Source organism: Pelodiscus sinensis, chromosome 10, assembly GCF_049634645.1.
Source record: "Pelodiscus sinensis isolate JC-2024 chromosome 10, ASM4963464v1, whole genome shotgun sequence".
In the NCBI taxonomy this organism is placed as follows: Eukaryota; Metazoa; Chordata; order Testudines; family Trionychidae; genus Pelodiscus; species Pelodiscus sinensis.
The window spans coordinates 26,785,546-26,807,692 of record NC_134720.1 but is presented as its reverse complement, the minus strand read 5'-3'; the positions used below and the strand labels follow the sequence as shown (position 1 = coordinate 26,807,692).

At 43.2% G+C, this 22,147-nt stretch overlaps 1 protein-coding gene across 9 annotated transcripts in view; it reads right to left on the bottom strand.

Moving 5' to 3' along the window:
- Window positions 1-22,147, bottom strand: part of MED12L (mediator complex subunit 12L) — a 348,149-nt gene that overhangs the window by 313,457 nt on the left and 12,545 nt on the right. For all 9 annotated transcript variants that reach the window (XM_075937723.1, XM_075937724.1, XM_075937726.1 and 6 more), the window contains exons 2-4: window positions 12,025-12,129; window positions 4,460-4,651; window positions 2,530-2,689 (exon numbers count right to left, since the gene is read on the bottom strand). In XM_075937723.1, coding sequence (XP_075793838.1) covers window positions 2,530-2,689; window positions 4,460-4,651; window positions 12,025-12,129 — 457 coding nt within the window. The remainder of the gene's footprint in view (window positions 1-2,529; window positions 2,690-4,459; window positions 4,652-12,024; window positions 12,130-22,147) is intronic.

Below are 22,147 nucleotides of genomic sequence, written 5' to 3'. Positions count from 1 at the left end.
GAAAAGGATTTTTTCAAAGAACCGCGTCTACAGCAGTTTCACTTTCGAGATACCCATTTTGAAAAGAACATGCAGCCACTGTTATGCAAATGAAGTAAAATTGAAATCCCAGCTTTATTTGCAATTTTGATATGTTTAATATACATCCCTCTTTCGAAAGACGGATATAGTATAGACATAGCCATAGTGTGCAGTGTAGACGTATCCTGAGCGACCAAATTAATGTTGCATGAGTAACCTCAGACCTGGCATTTCTTAACTTCTGAGTGCTAGATTTTGCAATCTTAACATTCGTTTAAGGTAGCTTTATAATGTAAAGTCAATTTTATAATCAACTTGATTAGTTCATTTTGTTAATGTGTTTGCCAGTAGAAGCGTTATTTAAAAAAAAAAAAAAAACATACTGTATATGCATATGCGTTCAGTTTGCCTCCTTCCTGGTCTGACTCTGAATCTGGAGCCCCAAGTTACGTAGCATGGAAAATAAAATATCACATCTAGTATTAACAATGCTGGCACCATGCAGCATTTCCACAGGTTTCTTTGGCTCCATCCACTACTATTTTAAATCTTCCAAAATACAAAAACCTTCAGAATTTTTGAAAGACTGGGTCAGACACTTATTTCTGTACATCCCCATTAGAGGAGCAAGTTATCTAAGATTTTTGTTAAAGAAAGAAAAACATGCTTGCCTAGCTTATAATATGTTACTCAAAGCCAAATTTATGGGAAGAAAACCCACAAATAGTAACTGAAAAAGTATTCATATAAAATACTAGCAAGATAAGTCAGCCAGACATCTCACAGGTGCTCAGAGCAGGTACATACAAGTGTGGCAGCATGATGGTAAAAAACAAAAGGTCTCTTGCTTTAATTTAGTGAGTTAGATTACAATTAAAGGATTGGAGATTATAAAAACAGTTTCCTTACCAGATCAATTTTTTTAAATATTTTCCCTTTATTTTTTAGTATTTACAGTAGTGTACCTGCTACTGCCTGATTACATATTTCCAGTTCCAGAGGTGGTGTGTGGTAGACTGGTCAGTTCATAACTTCGGCATTTGTAACTCTGAGATTCTACTGTATTATGTCTTGTCGCCTATCTAGCCTATAAACTTTCTGGGCTTGAGACCAGTGTTCCCTGTAAGCTGAGTTACTGGGTGGCCACCAAAGAGAAATTCAAAATGCTACTCAATTGATTAGCAGAGTGCCCACAGTTAAAACGTATTCCACATGTAGATGGAAAAAATGGGAGGAAGATTGGTTGGGATTGTCTTTCTGGTTATTTATAAGGAGTCCAGCACAATGTGGCCCTGATCCTTAATTGGGATTCCCAGACATTAGAATACAAATAATAAATTAGTGCAAACCTGAAAACATGGAAGAGTGGCAAGAGGAAGCTCAAGAGTGAGGATTTAGGAAGAGGAAATACAGCTGGACAACGGAAAAGAGAAATCTGCAGTGAGAATGATGGGTTGGGGTCAGAGGAAATGGAAAATGGGTAATGGGTAGTGAGAACAAGAGGGACCATGTTAATGACATAGCCAAATACCAGACCAGAAAAATGGCATATTTCCTCCAAGAGCAGGCTTGTTCCAATTATTATTTATGTTCTGGTAGTACCTAGGAACCATAATCAATGGCACCATTCTGGGAGATACTGTACAGACAAGGAAGAGAGAAGAGACTGTCCCTGCCCCAGAGAGCCCATACTAGATAATTCTGACAACACTGACAAATATATATAGAACAGATCTGGCTCAGGTAGCCCAACCTGTATGTATACACATATAATTTGACATGAAATATAGTATCTCCAGCCTTGAACAGCCTGAAAATATGTTTTCAAGTTAGAGTTCAGCAGGAAGACAAATTCTCCCCTTCTCTGAAAAAGCATGCCGTCTCGCTGTTCTTGAAAGCTCTTTGTAGTTCCATGTTCACATATATGGTACAGTCAGTACTTGGCCTAGTTCTTCTGGTTGGTGCCAGAAGGCAATATTCAACCCCCATTGGTAAAATGAAAAGTGCTCCCACATTAATTTTAATATAATTATACCTAAAATGTAAGCTTACAAATTTAATTTTGAAGCTTTTCAAAGTAGCAATTCAATTCACTCCAGGACAACATTCATCCTAGCATACAAGAACCTCTGGCCCTTATAAGTCCTTAATTTGATAATAAGAGGAACTTGAATGGTTATAGGCCCTTCAGAAGAGCTCCCTGCATTCGGGAGGGACATCACCAGGTGATGATGAAAATACAGTACATCCTTTTTAATAAAGTAATTAGAGATTTGGGATATGATTGCCCAGGTGGAGGGGTAATTGTATATTGCAATTGTAAATTGCAAATTTTATATCTTACAGTGCTTTATATTTTAAAGGTTTGGGAAGAAGCGAAGCAGGAGAATAAAAATGTAAATGATTCCTTGCTACATACTTCCCTAGCAACACCAGAACACTGAATAAAAACAACAGTTCCATTCAATTACTACAATGCAGGTAGAATTAGAATTCTTGTTCATTTACCAATATTTGGATCAGTAGCTTGACGTTTTTTAATTTTAGCTTCGGAAACAGCAGCATAGTAGGCACATGTCATCTTGATCAGCCATGCTGCTCGCAGTAGTGGCACAGAATATTTTGCTAAATAAGCAAAGACATCCTCTTTTTTACTAAGAATAGGAACCTAGAACAGAACAGAAAATAAATACTATGTCAAATCCAATATAACAAATTGTAAGAAAATCAGTTTGGGTTTCTATAAACCTTTGCTATTTAGTTCTAAAATACACTTCCGAAGGAATCTTATGTTAAACCATAATCTCAGGAGATCTAATTTTTCCATATCTAAGGAATAATTTTGTAAAACATTTTGAAGCATTATCCAAGAAGGAAAACATACCTATTGAGCACTTTTTCCAAAATATACTCGAACTATGGAGGAAGAAGTGAATGCTCAGCTTGCTGCCCCGGTATAATAATGGCCGTTTTTATCATCTTTGACATTGGTAGTATTTTTTATACAGTATCTTTCTGATGTTCAATACCAGTGGTTCATCCACTCTATGGTACCTGACACTATTAGCATCCCATTGTGGTGTTATTGGGAGGTCAATTATCCAACTGTTAAGGTATTTAAGTGTCCTGGCCACTTACTATGAAGCAAGTATACAGTCTAAAAGATCCATTCAGTATCAACTTCTGAGATTAACTTTTTTTAAGTTAAGAAATTAACTTTATTGGTCATTAATGAGCATAACTCTTATTATAGAAATCCCGCACTCCTGGCAAGATCTGGTATATATTCCTAGACTATTCATTCTAGTCAAATGACTTGGAAACACAGAAACCAGAACCAAAATTGGTCTAATTCTTTTACTTATTTCAGTTCAGTATCTCTACGCACAAACTTATTCAGAAATAAGAGTAACGTATTTCAATTTGAATTCATAGGGCACTCTTATTCCACACAAGATTGTCTCAGGCAGATTTATACCAAAGTAACTAATGACACAAATTTAATTATTTTGGTTTCAGTTTCATACTCAGGCACAGTAAGATTTCCACAGCCACACTGACATTTGTCTTCATTGTCTCAATATTCTTAATTGATCAGAATTTGATAGAATTTTCTCCTAGTTTCACACTAATATTTTTTCAGATCCTTCATGCTGTTTTGAACACACACACACACACACACACACACACACACACACACACAGCAAAAAGTCTTCCCCCATTCTTAAGCTGTTGGAAACATGCTGCTATCATACCTATGCAAAATGTTAGGAATAATAATGGTTCAAGAAAAAGAATTTACATAAAAATTTACTGATGTCAACATAAATGGCATTCAAGAGGGTTGGAGTAAAAACGAAGTATCTCTCTCAATACTCCATCAACCTCCTCCACCACTTATTTACTTTGTTATGAGAAATTTTTTTAGAGCAGAATTCTTGCAATGAGACAGAAAACATTTAAGTGTGTATATAGAGAACCTGGTTACCCAAGATTAACTTTAGCCAAAGCAAAGTAGCTAGTTTGCATGAAGGCCTTCACAGTTTAGACTGTGTTTGGGAATTTGCCCTCTTTTCTTTTGAATAAGAAGGTAAAAGACATCATCCTACTCCTGTTGAAGTCAATGACAAAAATCACTGATTTCAGTGGGGACCCTAAAATATGCTAATTTTCCCATTACTGTACATCTCTGGACCGAGAAAAAACATTTCCCCGATGTTATGTATACAGATAAGTCCAAATCCATCTACACCCTTACTAAAATAATTTTGTAGAAAGCCTGCTTTGGCACTGATACAGAATGAGATCAGGTCCCTTTTTAATAATACATGCAGAGATGGTCAACATAAACATAAACAAAGTATTACATAAACATTCTAACTCTGTAAAATCCAAGGAACATTAAAAAAAAAAAGGAGAGTGAAAAATCTGTTTATACCTTTTTTGCTAAAATGGTCAGTGGTTTACTTCCTGCTAAATCTGTGAACCAGTTGTGAATTGCACTCTGAGAGCGAGCAGTAACCAGCCAATAATTATCTTTGGCATTTACTTGTGGTTTCTTCTTTCCTGTGTCCTGGAAAGTATTAAGCTTTAGCTTTTCTGCTAATATGCTGCTAAAATAAGCCCCAATCTGGTGGAAAAACAAACACAAATATAAAACAATGCAATAAGTAAGCATCTATTGTACATTAACACACACAGGATTTCCATTTGAATAGATGTAGTGACTGTAGTCTAAGCTATCAATTTAATAAGATTACACTTTAATTCCCTGGGGCTCAGAGTTGGAGTTTCCTAAGCACCAAAGAGCACCATTACTAGTCATAAGAGACAAAAGCCAATAAAGCCAAGCAGTAAACAAGAAATGTGTTTGAAGATACCCGATAAAGTGATAAAAATGCACTGGACACCATAATTGCAATGATTACAGGATAAGCCACACTCCCAAGTCTCTTCTGTAGGACATTACCCCCAATTTAGACCTATTCCAGGAAAGAATTTTAAAGTGTCCTAAACATTAAGTACATGAATAGTCCAATTTTAATGGGATTCCTCACCTGTTTAAAGTTCAGGATGTGCTTAACTCCTTTGCTGGAATGAAACCATAATGCAAGTCTAAAATAATCTCATAATACATTTCTAATTGTTCCTTGATCTTTCATCGTTATAGCACATTGTGTGTGAGTGCATGCCTGTGTTCCCTCACACAGGCAAGCCAACCAATCTACTGGACCCCCTGGCCAGGGAGGAGGGACACGGCTCTGTGCTCCTAAGAAGGGGCAGTGCTTCAGGCAAAAGGGCTGGGGGCCGCCGGCCCTCAGCACCACGTGGACCATGCAACCTGCTCAAGTGCCATCTGGGACGTGCCACCCAGGACTCTGCAGCACTTCATGCTGGGCTCCAGTGGTGATTTAAAGGGATTTTAAAGGGTGGTGGTAGCCAAGATCCTTGGAGCTATTTGAACTGCTGAGCACCAGGGTAGTTGTCTTCTTTGCCCCTCACCTGTCGGTGGGCCTGCCCTCCCCACACTCCCTTTGTTTTAAAGGCAACTGTGGGCTTGTCTGCATGACAAATCATTGCTCAGCAAGCCCGGATATCAATCTACAGAAGTGGTCACCAACCAGTAAATCAGAATCTACTGGTAGATCTTGGAGCCTCTGACAGGTGATCCTGACTGGTTTGGCCAGGGAGCTATCAAGCACTGGTACTTCAGTTGCTGCTCCACCCACTATTATGCTGCTCCTGCCCTCGGCCTTGGAGCAGCCTCCCGGGAGCCTCCTGCTTGCTGTGCAGGGTGTGGAAGGCAGAAAGGGAGGCGTTGATGTCAGGGTGTCCCTCCTCCCCCCACTTCTGTATATCATCTCTACACAGAAAGAAGGAGATAGAGGGAGCTTGGCAATGCAAATCTGTCACTCACACACTGTGTATGTCTCTGTCATTTTCACAAACACACACTGTCATTTTCACATCTCCTGACCCAACACATACATGGGTTGTTGCTGCTACTTCTTTTCCTGCTTGCAAACTGGGTTATTTTTGGTTTTGACTGGTCTGTGCATTCCATCACTTTCATTTCGCTTTTACACTTACATTTGATTCTTTGAGTACTGAGTTCTAAAATGCCAAGCCTGTCACGGCTGGAGTAATTATCCCTGTGGTAACTGCTGCTCCTGTAAATAGCTGGCATGTCCCTGCAGCCCCCCGAGAGACAGAGGAGGGGGTCTCCACAGGCTGTCCTGGTCTGCAGACACCACTGGTCAATACTGGGGAACCATGGCCAGTAGAAGTTGTGGACTTAGTGCCTGCAGATGAGGGGCAGCATGTGGTGCGATGGAGCCATTGCTGTACACACCAGCTACTTTCAGGAGTGATGAAACGCCAGGGCAGGAGCAAGTCTGCCTTAACTCCACTGCTCCACTCCCGTGAAGCCAGCTCTGTGAGATGGTGCCCAACCAGAAACTACTTCCTGAACCCCTGTCCCAACCCTGAACCTCCTCCTACATCCAACCTCCTACCCAGACATGAGTCCCCCTGTACCCAAACTCCTTCCCAGAGCTTGCACCCTGAAACTCTTCCTGGACCTCAATCTCCCACCCTAAACTAAGCTCCATCCCACACTCCAAACTCCTTGGCCCAAAAGCAGAGCCTGCACCTCAACCCCCTCCCCCAGCCTGGTGAAAGCGAATGAGGTTCAGGGAGGAAGTGGGATGGAATTAAACAAGATGAGTCCTCAGAGAAGGTGGAGCAGGGGCAGGGCCTCAGAGAAGGGGTGGGAAGGAAGTGGGGCAAGGGTATTTGGGTTTGAGGTAGATCTTACAGTGCACTTAAATTGAAAGAGTGATCTTGTAGTTAAAAAGGTTGAAGACCATTGATCTACAGCAAACCAGCTTCCATATACAGGCAGTCCCCGACTTATGCGGATCCGACTTATGTCGGATCCGCACTTACGAACGGGGCTTTCTTGCCCCGGAAGTCGGGGCGAGAAAGCCCCGTTCGTAAGCTGCTCCGGTGCCCCTGGTCTGCTGGAGACCGTCTCCAGCAGACCAGGGGCACCGGGCGGGTTCCCGCGCTTCTGAGGCTTTGCCAGAGCAAAGCCTCAAAGGCGCGGGGAACCGCCGCTGCTGCCGCTTCAATCTGGGTGCCTGTGGTCTGCTGGGGACCGTCCCCAGCAGACCGCAGGCTCCCGGACTGAAGCCGCAGCCGCGGGGGGGTCCCGCACATCTGAGGCTTTGCCAGAGCAAAGCCTCAGAGGCTCTGCTCCCCGTGTCCCTGGTCTGCTGGGGAGGCGGGGGGCAGCTAGTGTGCTCCCCCCCCCCCCCAGCAGACCAGGCTTTTGTTTTGGACTCTGGGGCAGAGCAGCTGGGGCGCTGCCGATTGGTCCTGCAAGGCCCGCTCTGGGCACTACTGGACCAAACCGGCAGCACCCCAGCTGCTCTGCCCCAGGTCCTGATTCAGCCGCTGCTGGTCAGTTTCAGCAGTGGCTGAATCAGGACGCCTGGGGCAGAGCAGATGGGGTGCTGCTAGGTTGGTCCAGTAGCACCCAGGAGCGGCGCTACTGGAGCAACCCAGCAGCACCCCAGCTGCTCTGCCCCAGGCGTCCCCAAGTCAGCTTCTGCTGAAACTGACCAGCGCTGACTACAGGAAGCCCCAGGCAGAGTTGCTCTGCCCCGGGCTTCCTGGAATCAGCTGCTGATCAGTTTCAGCAGCAGCTGACTTGGGGACGCCTGGGGTTCTTAAGTTGATTCTGTATGTAAGTCAGAACTGGCGGTCAGTTTCAGCAGTGTCTGAATCTGGACGCCTGTTCCGACTTACATACAGATTCAACTTAAGAACAAACCTACAGTCCCTATCTTGTACGTAACCCGGGAACTGCCTGTAGTGATATCCCACGTGGACACTCTTACAACACAATGAACACTCTGTAGTGTGACTCTGTGTACTGTATTTTGAAGTAGAAATCTGCTAAGCCTCACTCCAGGACTCTGTGGGCTGTAATAGTGTCCATGTGGAACATTATTGTGAAGCAAGCTAGAGTCCTACAGATTCATACCCTGCCTTGCCACACAGTATCCTGGCATGTAGACAAGCCCTCAGCTACGATCAGGACAATATCCACTTCCCTTCCATCATCAGTGACAATACACAAAGCCTGAAAGGCATGAATAAGCCTATAAAGGTTCAAATGTCTATGCAGATTTTTTGAGCACAGATTCACAAGATTTCCAATACTTCTTGATTTAATCTAAGCAAAACTGCTTGAGGGAACTGCCTCTTGATTGAACCTGAAATTGCTGAAATACCAAAAGCTAGGGTTGCCAGCCATCCAGGATTGTCCTGGAGTCTCTGGGTATGAAAGATTAATCTTTAATTAAAGATTATGTCATGTGGTGAAACCTCAAGGAATACATCCAACCAAAATTGGCAAGCCTATCAACAGCAAAAATTATTCAATTCAAGACTAATTTAAATGTAAAAAACAAAGCAAGTCTGTAAATTGGCAAATATCAAAATATATTTATGCTTCCCCAAATAACAGTTACATGGCTTTTGTGTATAAAACTGTTGATTACCTACTATCACAGTAATATCACTTTTCCAAACAGCCCTGAAGATGTGTTTTCTATTAAAAATTTCAAATGCAATATTTTTTTCCTATTTGCTTGGAAGTTACATTTTTCTGTCAATAACTAATTCCTCTCTTCCCTCCCTCCTCCTCCCCGCTCACTTCCTTTCCTAGTTGTAAGTGGGGAAGGAGAACAGAAGGGGAGAAAAATAAATCGTCTGTTTCCTTTGAAAAAAATCTTGTTTTCAAAAAATATTTTAGTTTTCAGCTGCAAGTATTTATGTGAGAAGTCTTATTAGTGTTTTACTGAGCTTTACCATACATGGTACATAGCTTACCTTAATTCATAAAAATGTAAGAAGTTTCAAAACTACATTTTAAAAGTGATAATTTGAATAGAATCAAACCACAAGCAACAACTTATAGGCAAGGTATTTCCTGGCAAAGAGTAAACAGCTGGAATACTGAAGAGCTCACTATAAGGCAGGTGTCTTTACACCAGTACTGATAGCTTAGAAGGAAAGAAAGTTATTATTGCCTTTATTAAACCACAAAACATAAAAATTGGAAACAAAAAGTAATTACCTTTTTCAGGCTGAAATGTTACAATCTATTATTTTGACAAGCATACAGTAATCAGGTTTTAGTACCCTTTCTCCCTTAACATCGCATTACAGGAATGGAGGGCTGTAAGGGACCATGAGAAGTCATCTAATCCAGCCCACTGGATAAAACAAGAACAGGTGTTTGTCTAATCTGGTGTTAAAAACTTCCAGTGATGGGAATGCTACAGACTCCCTTGGAAGTGTAGTAAGTGCTTCTCTATCTCCTTTTAGTTATAAAGCTTTTCTTGGTATCTAACCTAAGTCTCCCTTGCTGCAAATTAAACTGTTTACTTCAAGTCCTAACTTTACTGCACATGGAGAAAAATTGATCAGAGTCCACTTTATAGCAGCCCTCAATATATCTGAAGATTATCACCTCTCTCTCCACCTCCCAGTCTTCTTTTCTTAAGACTAAAAGTGTCTAGTTTTTGCTAACTTTTCCTCAGAAAGGTTTTCTAAGCCTTTTATTATTTTGGTGTCTGTCTTCTGGACTCTTCTCTTTTGCCCATATCTTTTCTAAAGCATGGTACTCAGAACTGAACATAATACTCCAGCTGGGCTGTACCAGTGCCAAATAGAGCCAAGACAATTACATCCCATGTTTTACATACAACACTTCCGGTCATACACCCCTGAATAATTAGCTTTTTTTCAAAACTATAGTCCTCAGCTCCTTTTTGGCAGTACTGCCATCTAGCCAGTTATTTTCCATGTTGTAGTTGTGCATTTGATCTTTCCTCCCTACGTGTAGTACATTGCACTTCTCTTTAAGGAGCATCATTTTGTTGATTTCAGACCAATTCTTCAACCTGCCACGGTCATTTTGAATTCTAATCTTGTCCTCCAATGTGCTAGCAACCTTGCTCAGCTTGGTGTCATCCACAAGTATTTAAATTTGACCACTTTTGGAGGGTCACATTCTGTGCCCCCACCAATGGCAGGAGGAGATCATTCTCCCTGCTGCAGCCCAGACCAGGAGTTCTGTGCCCCTGCTGATTTTGAAGGGGACCGTGGCCCTGCGCACCCTCTCCTGCGCACGCCCCATTATTCAAGTAATTAATTTAAAAAGACTTAACAGTAACAGGTCTAGAACAGACTCCTGTTCACTAGACATATCCATCAGTTTGACAGCAATCCATTAATAACTACTCTGAGTACGGTCTTTCAATCAGTCGTGAACCCACTTCATTATAATTTCATCTAGGGCCCATTTCCCTAATTTGCTTATGCAACTACAGTGTATGACTCTCAAAAGCCTTACTTACTAAAATAAAGATGATCACATCTACAGCTTCTCTCCTACCCACTAGGCCAGTAAGCCTGTAAAAAGAGAGAGACTGATTTGGCTTGATTTGTTCTTGACAATTTCATGCTGGTAACTACAGGCAGTCCCCGGGTTACGTACAAGATAGGGACTGTAGGTTTGTTCTTAAGTTGAATCTGTATGTAAGTCGGAACTGGCGTCCAGATTCAGCCGCTGCTGAAACTGACCGCCAGTTCTGACTTACATACAGATTCAACTTAAGAACCCCAAGCTTCCCCAAGTCAGCTGCTGCTGAAACTGATGAGCGCTGATTCCAGGAAGCCTGGGGCAGAGCAACTCTGCCTCGGGCTTCCTGTAGTCAGCGCTGGTCAGTTTCAGCAGCGGCTGACTTGGGGACGCCTGGGGCAGAGCAGCTGGGGCACCCCTCGGCGCTACTGGACCAACCCAGCAGCACCCCAGCTGCTCTGCCCCAGGCGTCCTGATTCAGCCACTGCTGAAACTGACCAGCTGCGGCTGAATCAGGACCTGGGGCAGAGCAGCTGGGGTGCTGCCGGGTTGGTCCAGTAGTGCCCAGAGCGCGTGCTGCAGGACCAATCCGCAGGACCAATCCGCAGGACCAGCTGCTCTGCTCCAGGGTCCAAAACAAAAGCCTGGTCTGCTGGGGGGGGCACACCATCCGCGCCCCCCCCCCCCCAGCAGACCAGGGACACGGGGAGCAGAGCAGCAGCGGCAGTGGGGTGCCGCGCCTCTGAGGCTTTGCTCTGGCAAAGTCTCAGAGGCGCGGGACCTCCCCCCGCGGCTGCAGCTTCAGTCCCAGTGCCTGTGGTCTGCTGGGGACGGTCCTCTGGCAAAGCCTCAGAAGCGCAGGAACCCGCCCGCTGCTGCCGCTTGAGTCCCGGTGCCTGTGGTCTGCTGGGGACGGTCCCCAGCAGACCACAGGCACCGGGTTTCAAGCAGCAGCAGCAGCGGTTCCCATGCTTCTGAGGCTTTGCTCTGGCAAAGCCTCAGAAGCGCGGGAACCCGCCCGGTGCCCCTAGTCTGCTGGAGACTGTCTCCAGCAGACCAGGGGCACCGGAGCAGCTTACGAACGGGGCTCTCTCACCCCGGAGCTCGCAGGTAGCAATCCGCTACCTCGACCTCCGGGGCGAGAAAGCCCCGTTCGTAAGTGCGGATCCGACATAAGTCGAATCCGCGTAAGTCGGGGACTGCCTGTATTTACAACTGTATTGTAAACACCTGAAGTCCAGTACAGTAACCAGCAGAACAGGAATTTATCCTCAACATTTTCACACTAGATTTAGAATAAATTTCAATACTCAAACATATTGATCCTTAGACCAGAAGGGGCCATCATCTGACCTTGTGCATGGCATAGGCCACATAATTTCTCAAAAATAATTCCTAGATCATACCATCTAGACAAACACCCAATCTTGATCTAAAAACCACTAAGACGTTAGTAGTGTAGAACAATCATCAGTGCAACAAAAATACACCCCCAAAAAAGGAACTCAAGTGGCAAAATACACTTGTAAATCAGTACTGCAGCCAGCTATCAAACCTCGCCTTACCTTTGAGGCATTAATGACGATGTTTCTAGCAGATCCATGTTCATCTCCAGAGAAGGCTGGTTGATTATTGAAACCCTGCTTTACATTCACTGCAGTAAGTTCATCCTGCAAAGAGCATATTTGTGTTAAGTTCGCTAAATTTAATTTACCATATTTAAAACTTGATCATTTGCATCAACATATTTTCATGACAACAAGTCTTGGTGTGTCACATTGTAATTTTGCACATGGACTGTGTATTTTCTGCACATCTTCCCTTTTCAGACAATTTTAGAGAAAGAATGACAGTATGCAACTTGTGTTCCCATTTACATGAAATAATTCTTCCTCGTTCCAGATTTCCAGGCTTCTGCTCAAACCTGTCTGTATTTTTGTGGAAGCAGGAGGGTTCCTATAAAAAGAAGAAATAAGGAAGAACAGAAACTGCCTGGACAGCAAATCCTCCAAGTATCTGCACGTCAGGCCCACACACACTAGAACCAGTATCAGAGGGGTAGCCGTGTTAGTCTGAATCTGCAAAAGCGATGAGGAGTCCTGTGGCACCTTATAAACTAACTGAAGTGTAGGAGCATAAGCTTTCGTGGGCAAAGACCCACTTCGTCAGATGCAAGAAACGAAACATAAGACGAAGTGGGTCTTTGCCCACAAAAACTTATGCTCCTACACTTCAGTTAGTCTATAAGGTGCCACAGGACTCCTCGTCGCTTTTGTAGAACCAGTATGGTTCTACTATTTGGAAGAGGGGAGGACATGAAGCACAGAAGGAGCAGAGTGAGACTCCATAGCCCTCTGCACGTCTTAAAGCTGAGCTCCAGAGCAGGATAGGCTCTGGATTAGCCAACGGTATATGCCAGGGCATAACAAGCAGGTCCTGGAACTGGATAGAACCACTAGCCACAAACCCCCATGAAGGGGTACATGAAAGGGTAGGGGGGGTCTCCTGCCTTCAATTCTTCCATCTATGTCTCCAATTGCCTTTACTCATAAAACAGTCTGACCCTCTGGCCAAACTGAAAAGCATTCCCTTTGGTTACCCTTAAAGGTCCAAAGGAAACCCACACAAGACTGGAATTTCCTCTTCCACTTCAGTAGTATCACAATAGCCCCTTTGTCCATTGACTGCCATGGTGCCAGTACACCACTGCTATCTTGTGCCAACCCTCTAATCAGAGGCTTCAGCCCCTAACATCTTGGAGCAGCAAACTAGCTTCCCACTCCATGCATAATTCTCTCTGATCCACCTCCTCCTCCCATCCCTGACTCACCCACTCCATTGGTCCATCTCCCCTCTCCTTCCACCAGCTTTAGCACAGCCAGTTACTAGAAATTCTGTTTGTTTGTCCTCACGCTCTGGATAACCTCATCAGCACGCTGCTCTTTGCAAGTCTCTCTCCACAGTGACAAACAAGGTCCACCTTCTACATCTGCTTCCCCTTCCCAGCAGGCCTTGTTCTCAGCAGTTACACTCTCCTTCCAGGAACTGTAACTTACAGAATACCTACTAAGACCCAGCGTTAGAGGTGCCAGGCCTCAGGTTTGCCTGTTATCCACATGTTGTATTTAGGATTACAGCCAATAAACTGTACTAATCTGCCACCTTTTGTTGTTATTGGTTTGGTGGGCAGGGAGGAGGGTGTTGGGGGGGGAGAGGGGAAAGAGTGAGAGGCAAAAGGATTCCATGGCTCCTCGTGTTCCCATCAGCTCCAATACGTTCTCCAAGCAAAGCCCTTTTATGCAAGGCACCAGAATTTCTCTGTACACCAACATGCTTACATATATATTTTCCCCAAAATATATCTTAGGAGAATGACTGAACATTAATATTTAAGCCACCATCACTAGCACTGAATTCCCATTATCATCACTTATGCAGCAGACGACTCTATTATAGGTCTCAGTGCTCTTGGCTGCATTACAAGGACCATTTTCTATAATGACATGGTCTTCATAAGGAAGTTCTCCAGTGTATTGCTAAAGCCAAATATGGTCCTATTGTAACAGTAGGATTTTTCTAGAGCCATACTGGAAGGCCTAAAGCCAAATTGGAAAGCCTAAAGCCTTCCTCTGCAGCCAGAATGATCAGCAGAAGCCATTAGCTGTAAAGCTTGGAGTCTCATACCCACATTCCATCTAAATTGCATTAAAATAGTGTGAGACCAGGCTATTAAGGAGACCCTGCCTAATGGCACCCACTGTCACCAGATAAAGAAACAGATCTCAAGATGGGTAAAGAAAACAGTTAACAGCATTTCCTCTGCCAAGAAATTGTTTATCATTAGTTGAGGTTGTAGAATCCTCATTCTAGGATTATGGCACTCACTTTCCTAGGCTACGTCTACACTGGCCCCTTTTCCGGAAGGGGCATGTAAATTTCATGAGTCGTCATAGGGAAATCCACGGGGGATTTAAATATCCCCCGCGGCATTTAAATAAAAATGTCCACCGCTTTTTTCCGGCTTTTAAAAAAAGCTGGAAAAGAGCGTCTAGACTGGCCCCGATCCTCCGGAAAAAGCGCCCTTTTCCGGAGGCTCTTATTCCTACTTCAAAGTAGGAATAAGTAGGAATAAGAGCCTCCGGAGCCTACTTCAAAGAGGCTACTTCAAAGTAGGAATAAGAGCCTACTTCAAAGTAGGAATAAGAGCCTCCGGAAAAGGGCGCTTTTTCCGGAGGATCGGGGCCAGTCTAGACGCTCTTTTCCGGCTTTTTTAAAAGCCGGAAAAAAGCGGCGGACATTTTTATTTAAATGCCGCGGGGGATATTTAAATCCCCCGCGGATTTCCCTACGACGACTCATGAAATTTACATGCCCCTTCCGGAAAAGGGGCCAGTGTAGACGTAGCCCTAGTGTTTATCTGTATGGTTTTGGTCTGGTTTTTAATTGTTTCTGTCTTCTGTGTAATTAATTTTGCTAGGTGTAAATCCACCAAGGTGGGGGGGTATGATTGGTTAGGTAATTCTGTCCCAGTATATTATGATGATTAGTAAAATTAAACTAAAATAATTGGTTATGGTATAGCTAAGCAGGACTCTGATTTCACTATATAAACTGGGGCCCAAAAGGAAATTCTTTGGGAACCAACTCTAGGACACAGCTCCAAGATTAGACCTGCTAGATCTCAACCCTGTGCCAATGACATGGTGCTGTAACTGGATTCCCCCGGGATGGAGCTGATCCTGACTGGCCATCAAGACGAGTTCACCTGTTTCATTGGGAGTGGTGAGCACTGTGTGACTGGTGTTTGTGTCTGGTTTTGCTTATTGTTAATAAATACAGATTAAGTAGGACATTAGGCTATGTCTAGACTTCTTGCGCAAAAACTTCTTGTGCAAAAGCGCATCCACACCTCAAAGCACATCGCTTTTGCGATGCGCTTTTGTGCAATACAGTATCCACACTGCATGGACACTCTTGCGCAAGAAAGCTCTGATGGCCATTTGCATCAGAGCACCTGTGCTTTTTCAGATAGGTTCTATTTGCGCAAGAAACCCCTGCAGAGCATCCACATATTCCTTTTTGTGCAACAACTGTAGCACAAAAAGGAGTTATGCCTCGTAGAAGAAGGTTTACCTACACCACAAAAAGCCTTCTGTTCTGTCGATTGACTGTTGATTTATTTGCGCAAAAGCATGCTTGAGGTGTGGACGCTCCACAGGTTTTTGCACAAAAACCTTGTTGTGTAGACGTAGCCTTACTGTATTGGTAAAAGACCCCCACAAAGTGTAAGGTTACACCTAAGCCTTAGGAATGGGTGAGGGTGGGTGCCTATATTGGAAATGTTACCTTTGAGCCCTAGAAACAGGTACAGGTGGGTGCCTATATTGAGAGGGTTATGCCTGAGTCCTAGGAAGTGGTAGGGGTGGGTACTCCTAGAGAGAGAGGGTATATTGTGTGGGTTACATTAGTACACACATAAATTTAATATTTCCATCTATTTGTCCTCCCCTTTATCAAAGATTTATTTAGTGTTGCCCATAAAAGGTAAATCCCATGATAAAGTTGTTCTACATCCTGTTTAGGCCTTTTAAGACTCAAGTCAGGGGGACCAATTGCATTTATACCTCCTCTCCAAAGAGGGTTCCATATTTTCAAAGGGGGATAGGCATAAATTAGGTCTACCTTGCAATGCTAAATGGAGTTATACATCTGGCCTCTGCCTCCCAGCCCCTCTAACAGGTACCATAAGTGTCAAAAGTTGTGGACACTGCATTATCCAGGTGCAATGGCATGGCTATACTCCTGAGGTAATTCTGGCATTTACTGGAATGCACCTCACAATCCTTCGTGATCATAAATTTCAGACATTATTTAAATTTTACACCACCCAAACAGCACAAAACATATTTCAGATAACACCAAGAGCCCTCTGGAACGCCGATATTAATGTTGGATTAGAAACCTGAAGGTTGAAGCTGTAGGAAACAGAAGGGATGACATTTCTATATTTTTATGCACTCATGCTGTGGCAGCTGCACACATGACGCAAGTTAACATAAAGAAGAAATGAAACTGCTCACAAGAGAAAGCACAAGCAGCCCTGGTGCCTTAACAAGCCGTTATAAATATCACAAGGATGATAAATAACCAGAGTCAATCTGGACTTTTAAAAAAAAAAAATTAAAAAAAGGAGCCTTGCATGGCCTTCTGAAAAAGAAATCCGTGAATCTGAAAGCTCTCAGACTGGCCAAAGCAGAGTATTCCCACAGCTGGGGACCTTCTGCTCCAGGCCTTCAGAACACACATCTTGGTCCCATCAGCACCTTACATGCGCTGATAGACACCATGTCTGTCTGTGCACCAAGTAGTCAGATAAGAGAGAATGAAAAACTTTGCAAATTAGAATCAACATATTGAACTGCTCCCAGAAACAAACAGGAAGCCAGTGCAATTCAAGGGGCACAAGTAAAAAATGTGTTACCAATGCACTACTCAGGCAGCTCCACTCAGACTTGCGTTCCGTGGCAAGGTTAGAGAATGCCGTCCTATACAGTTCTGTCCCAAGAACAAAGAGCATCTAATTTATGACAAGTACAAAGACAAACAGCCTGTGCCACCTTTTGCTTGGCAGCAACTTTCTACACAACCATTTCAGAATGTTGGCTGAAACCACAACTGAAACAGACCTTTACTGTTCCTACTGAAATAAGCAGGATAACTAGCTACAATGAAGCAATGGTGTCCCTTCTGCAGTTCAACCGACTTCTTCTGGGGAGTTGCTTTTACAGTAGGAGTATTATGGTGAGAGGTTATCACTATTATAAAGTTTTGACAGCGACTTGATCCTACAGAGATTTATGCCTTTGCTTACATTACACAAATGCACAGCAGCGTCATTAATGGGACAACGAGAACTCAAGAAGAACAAGTAATCCCATTGAGTTCAGTGAAACTAGTCACTTGTACATACCTAAGTCTTCACAGGCTTGGGGTGCAATGTTCCAATTAAGACCAGTTCTAACTATGTTCCTCAACTCCCTAAACTTTACAAAACAAAACAAATCCTGTGCCAGGGGAGGGTTTAAAAAAATATGGACTATAACTGGAAGTTTCCTAATCTGTTTTAGCAAAACAGCCTTCCAAAAAAAGTTTGACCTAGAAACTCCCTTTTGGTTTATTCTGCTACCCTTAACAATGAGCAGAGATTTTGAGTATTTTGGGGAAGTCTGAAGGGTAACGTAGAAATTATTTACTACAGTATTTCTGAACTTAAGAGAACTGCCGGGTTTATGAAGGCAATCAGCAACACTAATTTGAATTTTAAATTAATACAACAAAGTGCTAAAATACTCCTCCCACTACACCATCCCTAAGACAGCCTTGTAAGCCAACCAAGAGATGAATGTGATCAAAAGGATTCTCAAAAGGATTTGGTGTATGTCTTTATTTTAATTCTGCTTTATTTTAATTCTTTTAAAAAAAAACCTATTTGCAAGTGACATTGCTTGACTACTTATTAACATCCCTATTTGGAACACAATCGACTATCCAATAAACCTAGGTTATCAGTTAATCTAGTTGACTACTTGGGGGGAGAGGGGAGCAAGAGCCAGTGTTGGGGGGAGCCGGCCTAAAAGCTAGTTCCCCCAGCACCATCTTTGCAGTGCCACCTCCCCCCATCATGTGAGGGAGGGGGCAGAACTGTCTGCTACGCATCCCGCCAAGCAACCCGTCTGCAAGGAGCTGCAAGCTCAGAGGCATAGCGAGGGTGTTATGTACCCTGGGGCAAAGGCAAAATTTGCGCCCCCTACCCCCACCCACTGCTGCCATGAGGCAGGGCCCCAAACCTGGTGCACTGCTGAGCACAACCCTGGGAGGAGGCGGGGGGAGCTTGTGCCGCATCTTTCCCCACCCCCTCCAATTTGGGGCCGGGCCCCTGCATGCGCTAACCCATTGGCAGAGATGGAGGAGGGTCGGGCGGGGGGCGGAGAGGAGGCTCCAGACAGCGGTGCTTGGTGGAGGAGGAGCAGGTGAGCCAAGGGATGACAGGGGAGCAGAGGGGGACTAAACTGGCACTCCCCACCATGGCGCCCATAGACAATTGTTCCTCCCTGCCCACCTTCGCTACACCACTATCCCAGCTCCCTGCTGGGACCCCCTGTGAACAGAGGCTGCTGGACTCTGTGCAAGCTGGGACCGATCAAGCCCAACTCAGTCCCGACTCGTGCTGGGTCCAGGAGCTACTCCCCCCCCCCCCTTCCAAGTGCAGCTCTGCAGTTTAAATATAGTAAGAGCCAGGCGGGCAGGCAGCCCCTTCCTCCCTTATCAACTAATCATGTAGTCACTAGAAAGGTCATTGACTACACTATTAGCTAATTACTCGCTTCCTAATATCCCTAGTTCCAATATCATACATACTGTTGGCCTATGGTACGAGTAGAAGATGAAGTAGTACCATTAACACTCTAGTTCTTTGGTTTGATTTAGGGAGATCAGTGTGTTCATGACTATGCGATTAACCAATAAACCTGGTCTTATCAGTTAATCCTGTCAACTACATGCATTCTCCCCCTTGATGCCTCTTGCTTTAAGTTGGCTCCCAAGAAGCATTGGATCTACCTGCCCCCTCCCCAACACCTGTGTCTCTGATAGAGAGGCAGTAGCACGGGGGTGAGGGAGGCAGGTGGGAACTGATATGCATGGGGAGCCAGCTTAAAATGGTTCCCCCCATCACCGGCTCTATGGAGCTGCCTGACACCCCATAGTGCAGCCTCTGACAGAGAGGCAGCATTGCCGAGTGACAAGGGGTTCCACGGGGGAGTAGCCAGGAGCATACTGACTGCCAACCCCGCCTCCAGGGACTATCAAATAGATGTGTAGCCACTCAAATTTGATGTGGTTACACAACTATTCAATTACATGCCATCTAACATCCCTAGTTTGATGTTACTTAGCCCTCCAACAACAGTTCAGACAGAAGAACTGGAAGTACATCCATGCCTTACACAGATCTAAGTGGGACTTCAGAGGAGTGGGATTACTTTTATATTAACTTCTTCCCAATCAGCTTTTGATTTTAAATTATAAAATGTTTAACATATCAAAAACAGAGGTCAAATAATCCAGGTATACCATCAAAAGATCCAAACATATCACACAAGTTGGATTCAACCAATCATTTTCATATCACTGAACACCCACCAAAGTAGGAAGATTAAAAAATTTAAGAAATAACTTAAGTATCCCATTCTTGTTGATATCAAAGAGATATATCAATTCCTTAAGTGGAGTGGGATCAGATCCTGAAAGTACAACTTTCTCAGAAAAAAAATGCCAAGCAAATTGGTAATACATCAGTAAAACACTTAGGACTTTTCCACACAGGGAAGTTACCGTTCAGCAAGCTAGCATGTGGAATTAAAGTGCACTAGTTACTCTGCACAAGCACCCTGTGTGAACGCTTATTGAGCAATAAGAGTGTATTAATCTAATGCACATAAAGGCAGTCTTACTGTACAATAAGCAAAACACACAAAGTTTGTGTAGAGCAACTAGTGCACGCCTGCTCCTGAAGCTTTTCCTCGGACAAACCCTACGTCGTATACAACTAGATGTACAAAGGTTAAGCATGCTGTCACTTGGTTTTCAAATCATCTCCAAGCAACAAACGCAGACATGCAGCACAGTGCTGTCACTCACAAAGAGAGACCCTCCCGTGGCACGCTGCACTGGTGTTAAAAGGTGCCTGAAGGGATGTCAAATCTGCTTTCAAAATGTCAATGAACCCAATGAAAGATTTAAAACTGGTTTGTAGTTTTAAATAGCCATTCAAGTAGCTGGGCTCAAATTTTATTAAGTTTTAATTGCTTTACAGAGCTTTTTTCCAGATCTATCCACGCATTCAGAACATTCATCGCTATAGTAGCTGGACATATATAAAGGTGATAAGTTCAAATATCCTTTTCAAAATAATAATTATGAATTAGAGTGCTGATGTTCAAAAGTGCAGAGCATCCTCAGCTTCCACGGTTTGAATGTCAGTTGCAGCTGTTCCACACCTCTGAGAAAAAGTCAAGCCTTAAACTTATTTCGGTCCTTCATTATTACACTACTCACGTACTGCCTTTGTCATTGTGTGGTAGTCTTGCAACACCTACCAAGTGCGGTCAAACAAGTCTTCAGAATATTAGCATGATGATCTGCCGGGTTTCCCAGAACTGTGAGCCAATTTGCTACCCCTCTGAGTCTCAGCAAGTGTGAACAATGCTGCTGCTAAGCTTTATATTAGCCTCCTTGTCTTGCCAGCACACTGCATAACTCAACAAGTCCAAACCTTGCCTGGCAGGGAAGAATCAGTGAATTGTAATTCCCAGGTACCTCAGATGTCTTACTGGTGCACCCACAAAACCTTACTAAATTCACTGCTCCTTTAAAGAGTTATTACATAGTTTATTAAGTTAACTGGGATCAACAAACCCTCCACTTCAATCACAGCATTCTGAGCTAGTTTATGGTAAAAGTAAAGCAAATGTATTAACAAAAGGACACAGTTTTAAGTGAATAAAGATAGAAATGGCTACAAACAACAAAACAAAAAATATGCTTCTAAAATGAAAAATTAACCAACTAGAGTCTTCTGTTCAAAGAAGTTTCTCTCCCACATTCTTGCAGCATAGCTTTCCCAGTCATTAGTCAGGACCTAACATATAGAGCTCAAAGCACTTGGCTTTTTTGACTGCATTGGTGAAAGATAAAACAAGTGTCATCTTTTTATAATCCAGTAAATCTTTCAAATATACTCTTTTGAAAAGTATGGCCAGACAAAACTTCTCTCTGCTGTGAAGTAGACACTATGCTGTCTATTCCCCCCATTTGTTAGCTTTATGCACCATATACGTACATTCATTGTCACTGCCTGACAACCAAACAAGTCAGACGAGCAAATATCTATTCCTTTTTCTAGAGCAAACTTTGTTTATGCATTGCTTGGCAAACACATTTTAACAGTATTCCAGCATATATTTATAACGCTTCGTACAAGCCTCATATATATACACACACACCATAAAATGATTTTTAGGACCAGTGTATTAAGATACCTGTTTTATAGGATACCTTCCATGATGACACCTTTTTGGTATAGATCATGACAACAGTATATGAGGTGCCTTGAGCTGAGATTTGCCGTTGCACATCAGGGAGTCCCATGCCTGGGTGTTCCGAGCATTACAATTAGTGCATAACAGGCCCACTCCAATTAACGTTTTTTAATCCAGAGAGAGAATACATATGTGTATGAAGCAAGTGCCCCATAAATAATTATGTTCACACAATATTAAAGGATCATTGTCAGATTATACAGTTGTATATGAATTTGTTTTTCATTGATTGAAAAAGAATATATTTCAGCATTCTTTAGGAATGCTGCATCATTGGGCTTCAGTTGCTGCATCATTGGGCTAGGGAAGGAAAATCAGAAAGTAAATGACTAGAAAATTACAGAGAAAAATGAAATGGGAACGGCCCAGTATACTTTACTTCATACACTTCAGATAATCTGGATGTCAAACAGCAGAAATAGCAAATGGTAAATTAGATTTTAAATTATTTCAGTTTAATAGTGTTATTACAAACAAGGGAATTTTTTTTAAATGTAGTTTTAACTTCAGAAAATCCTTCAGAGGACTA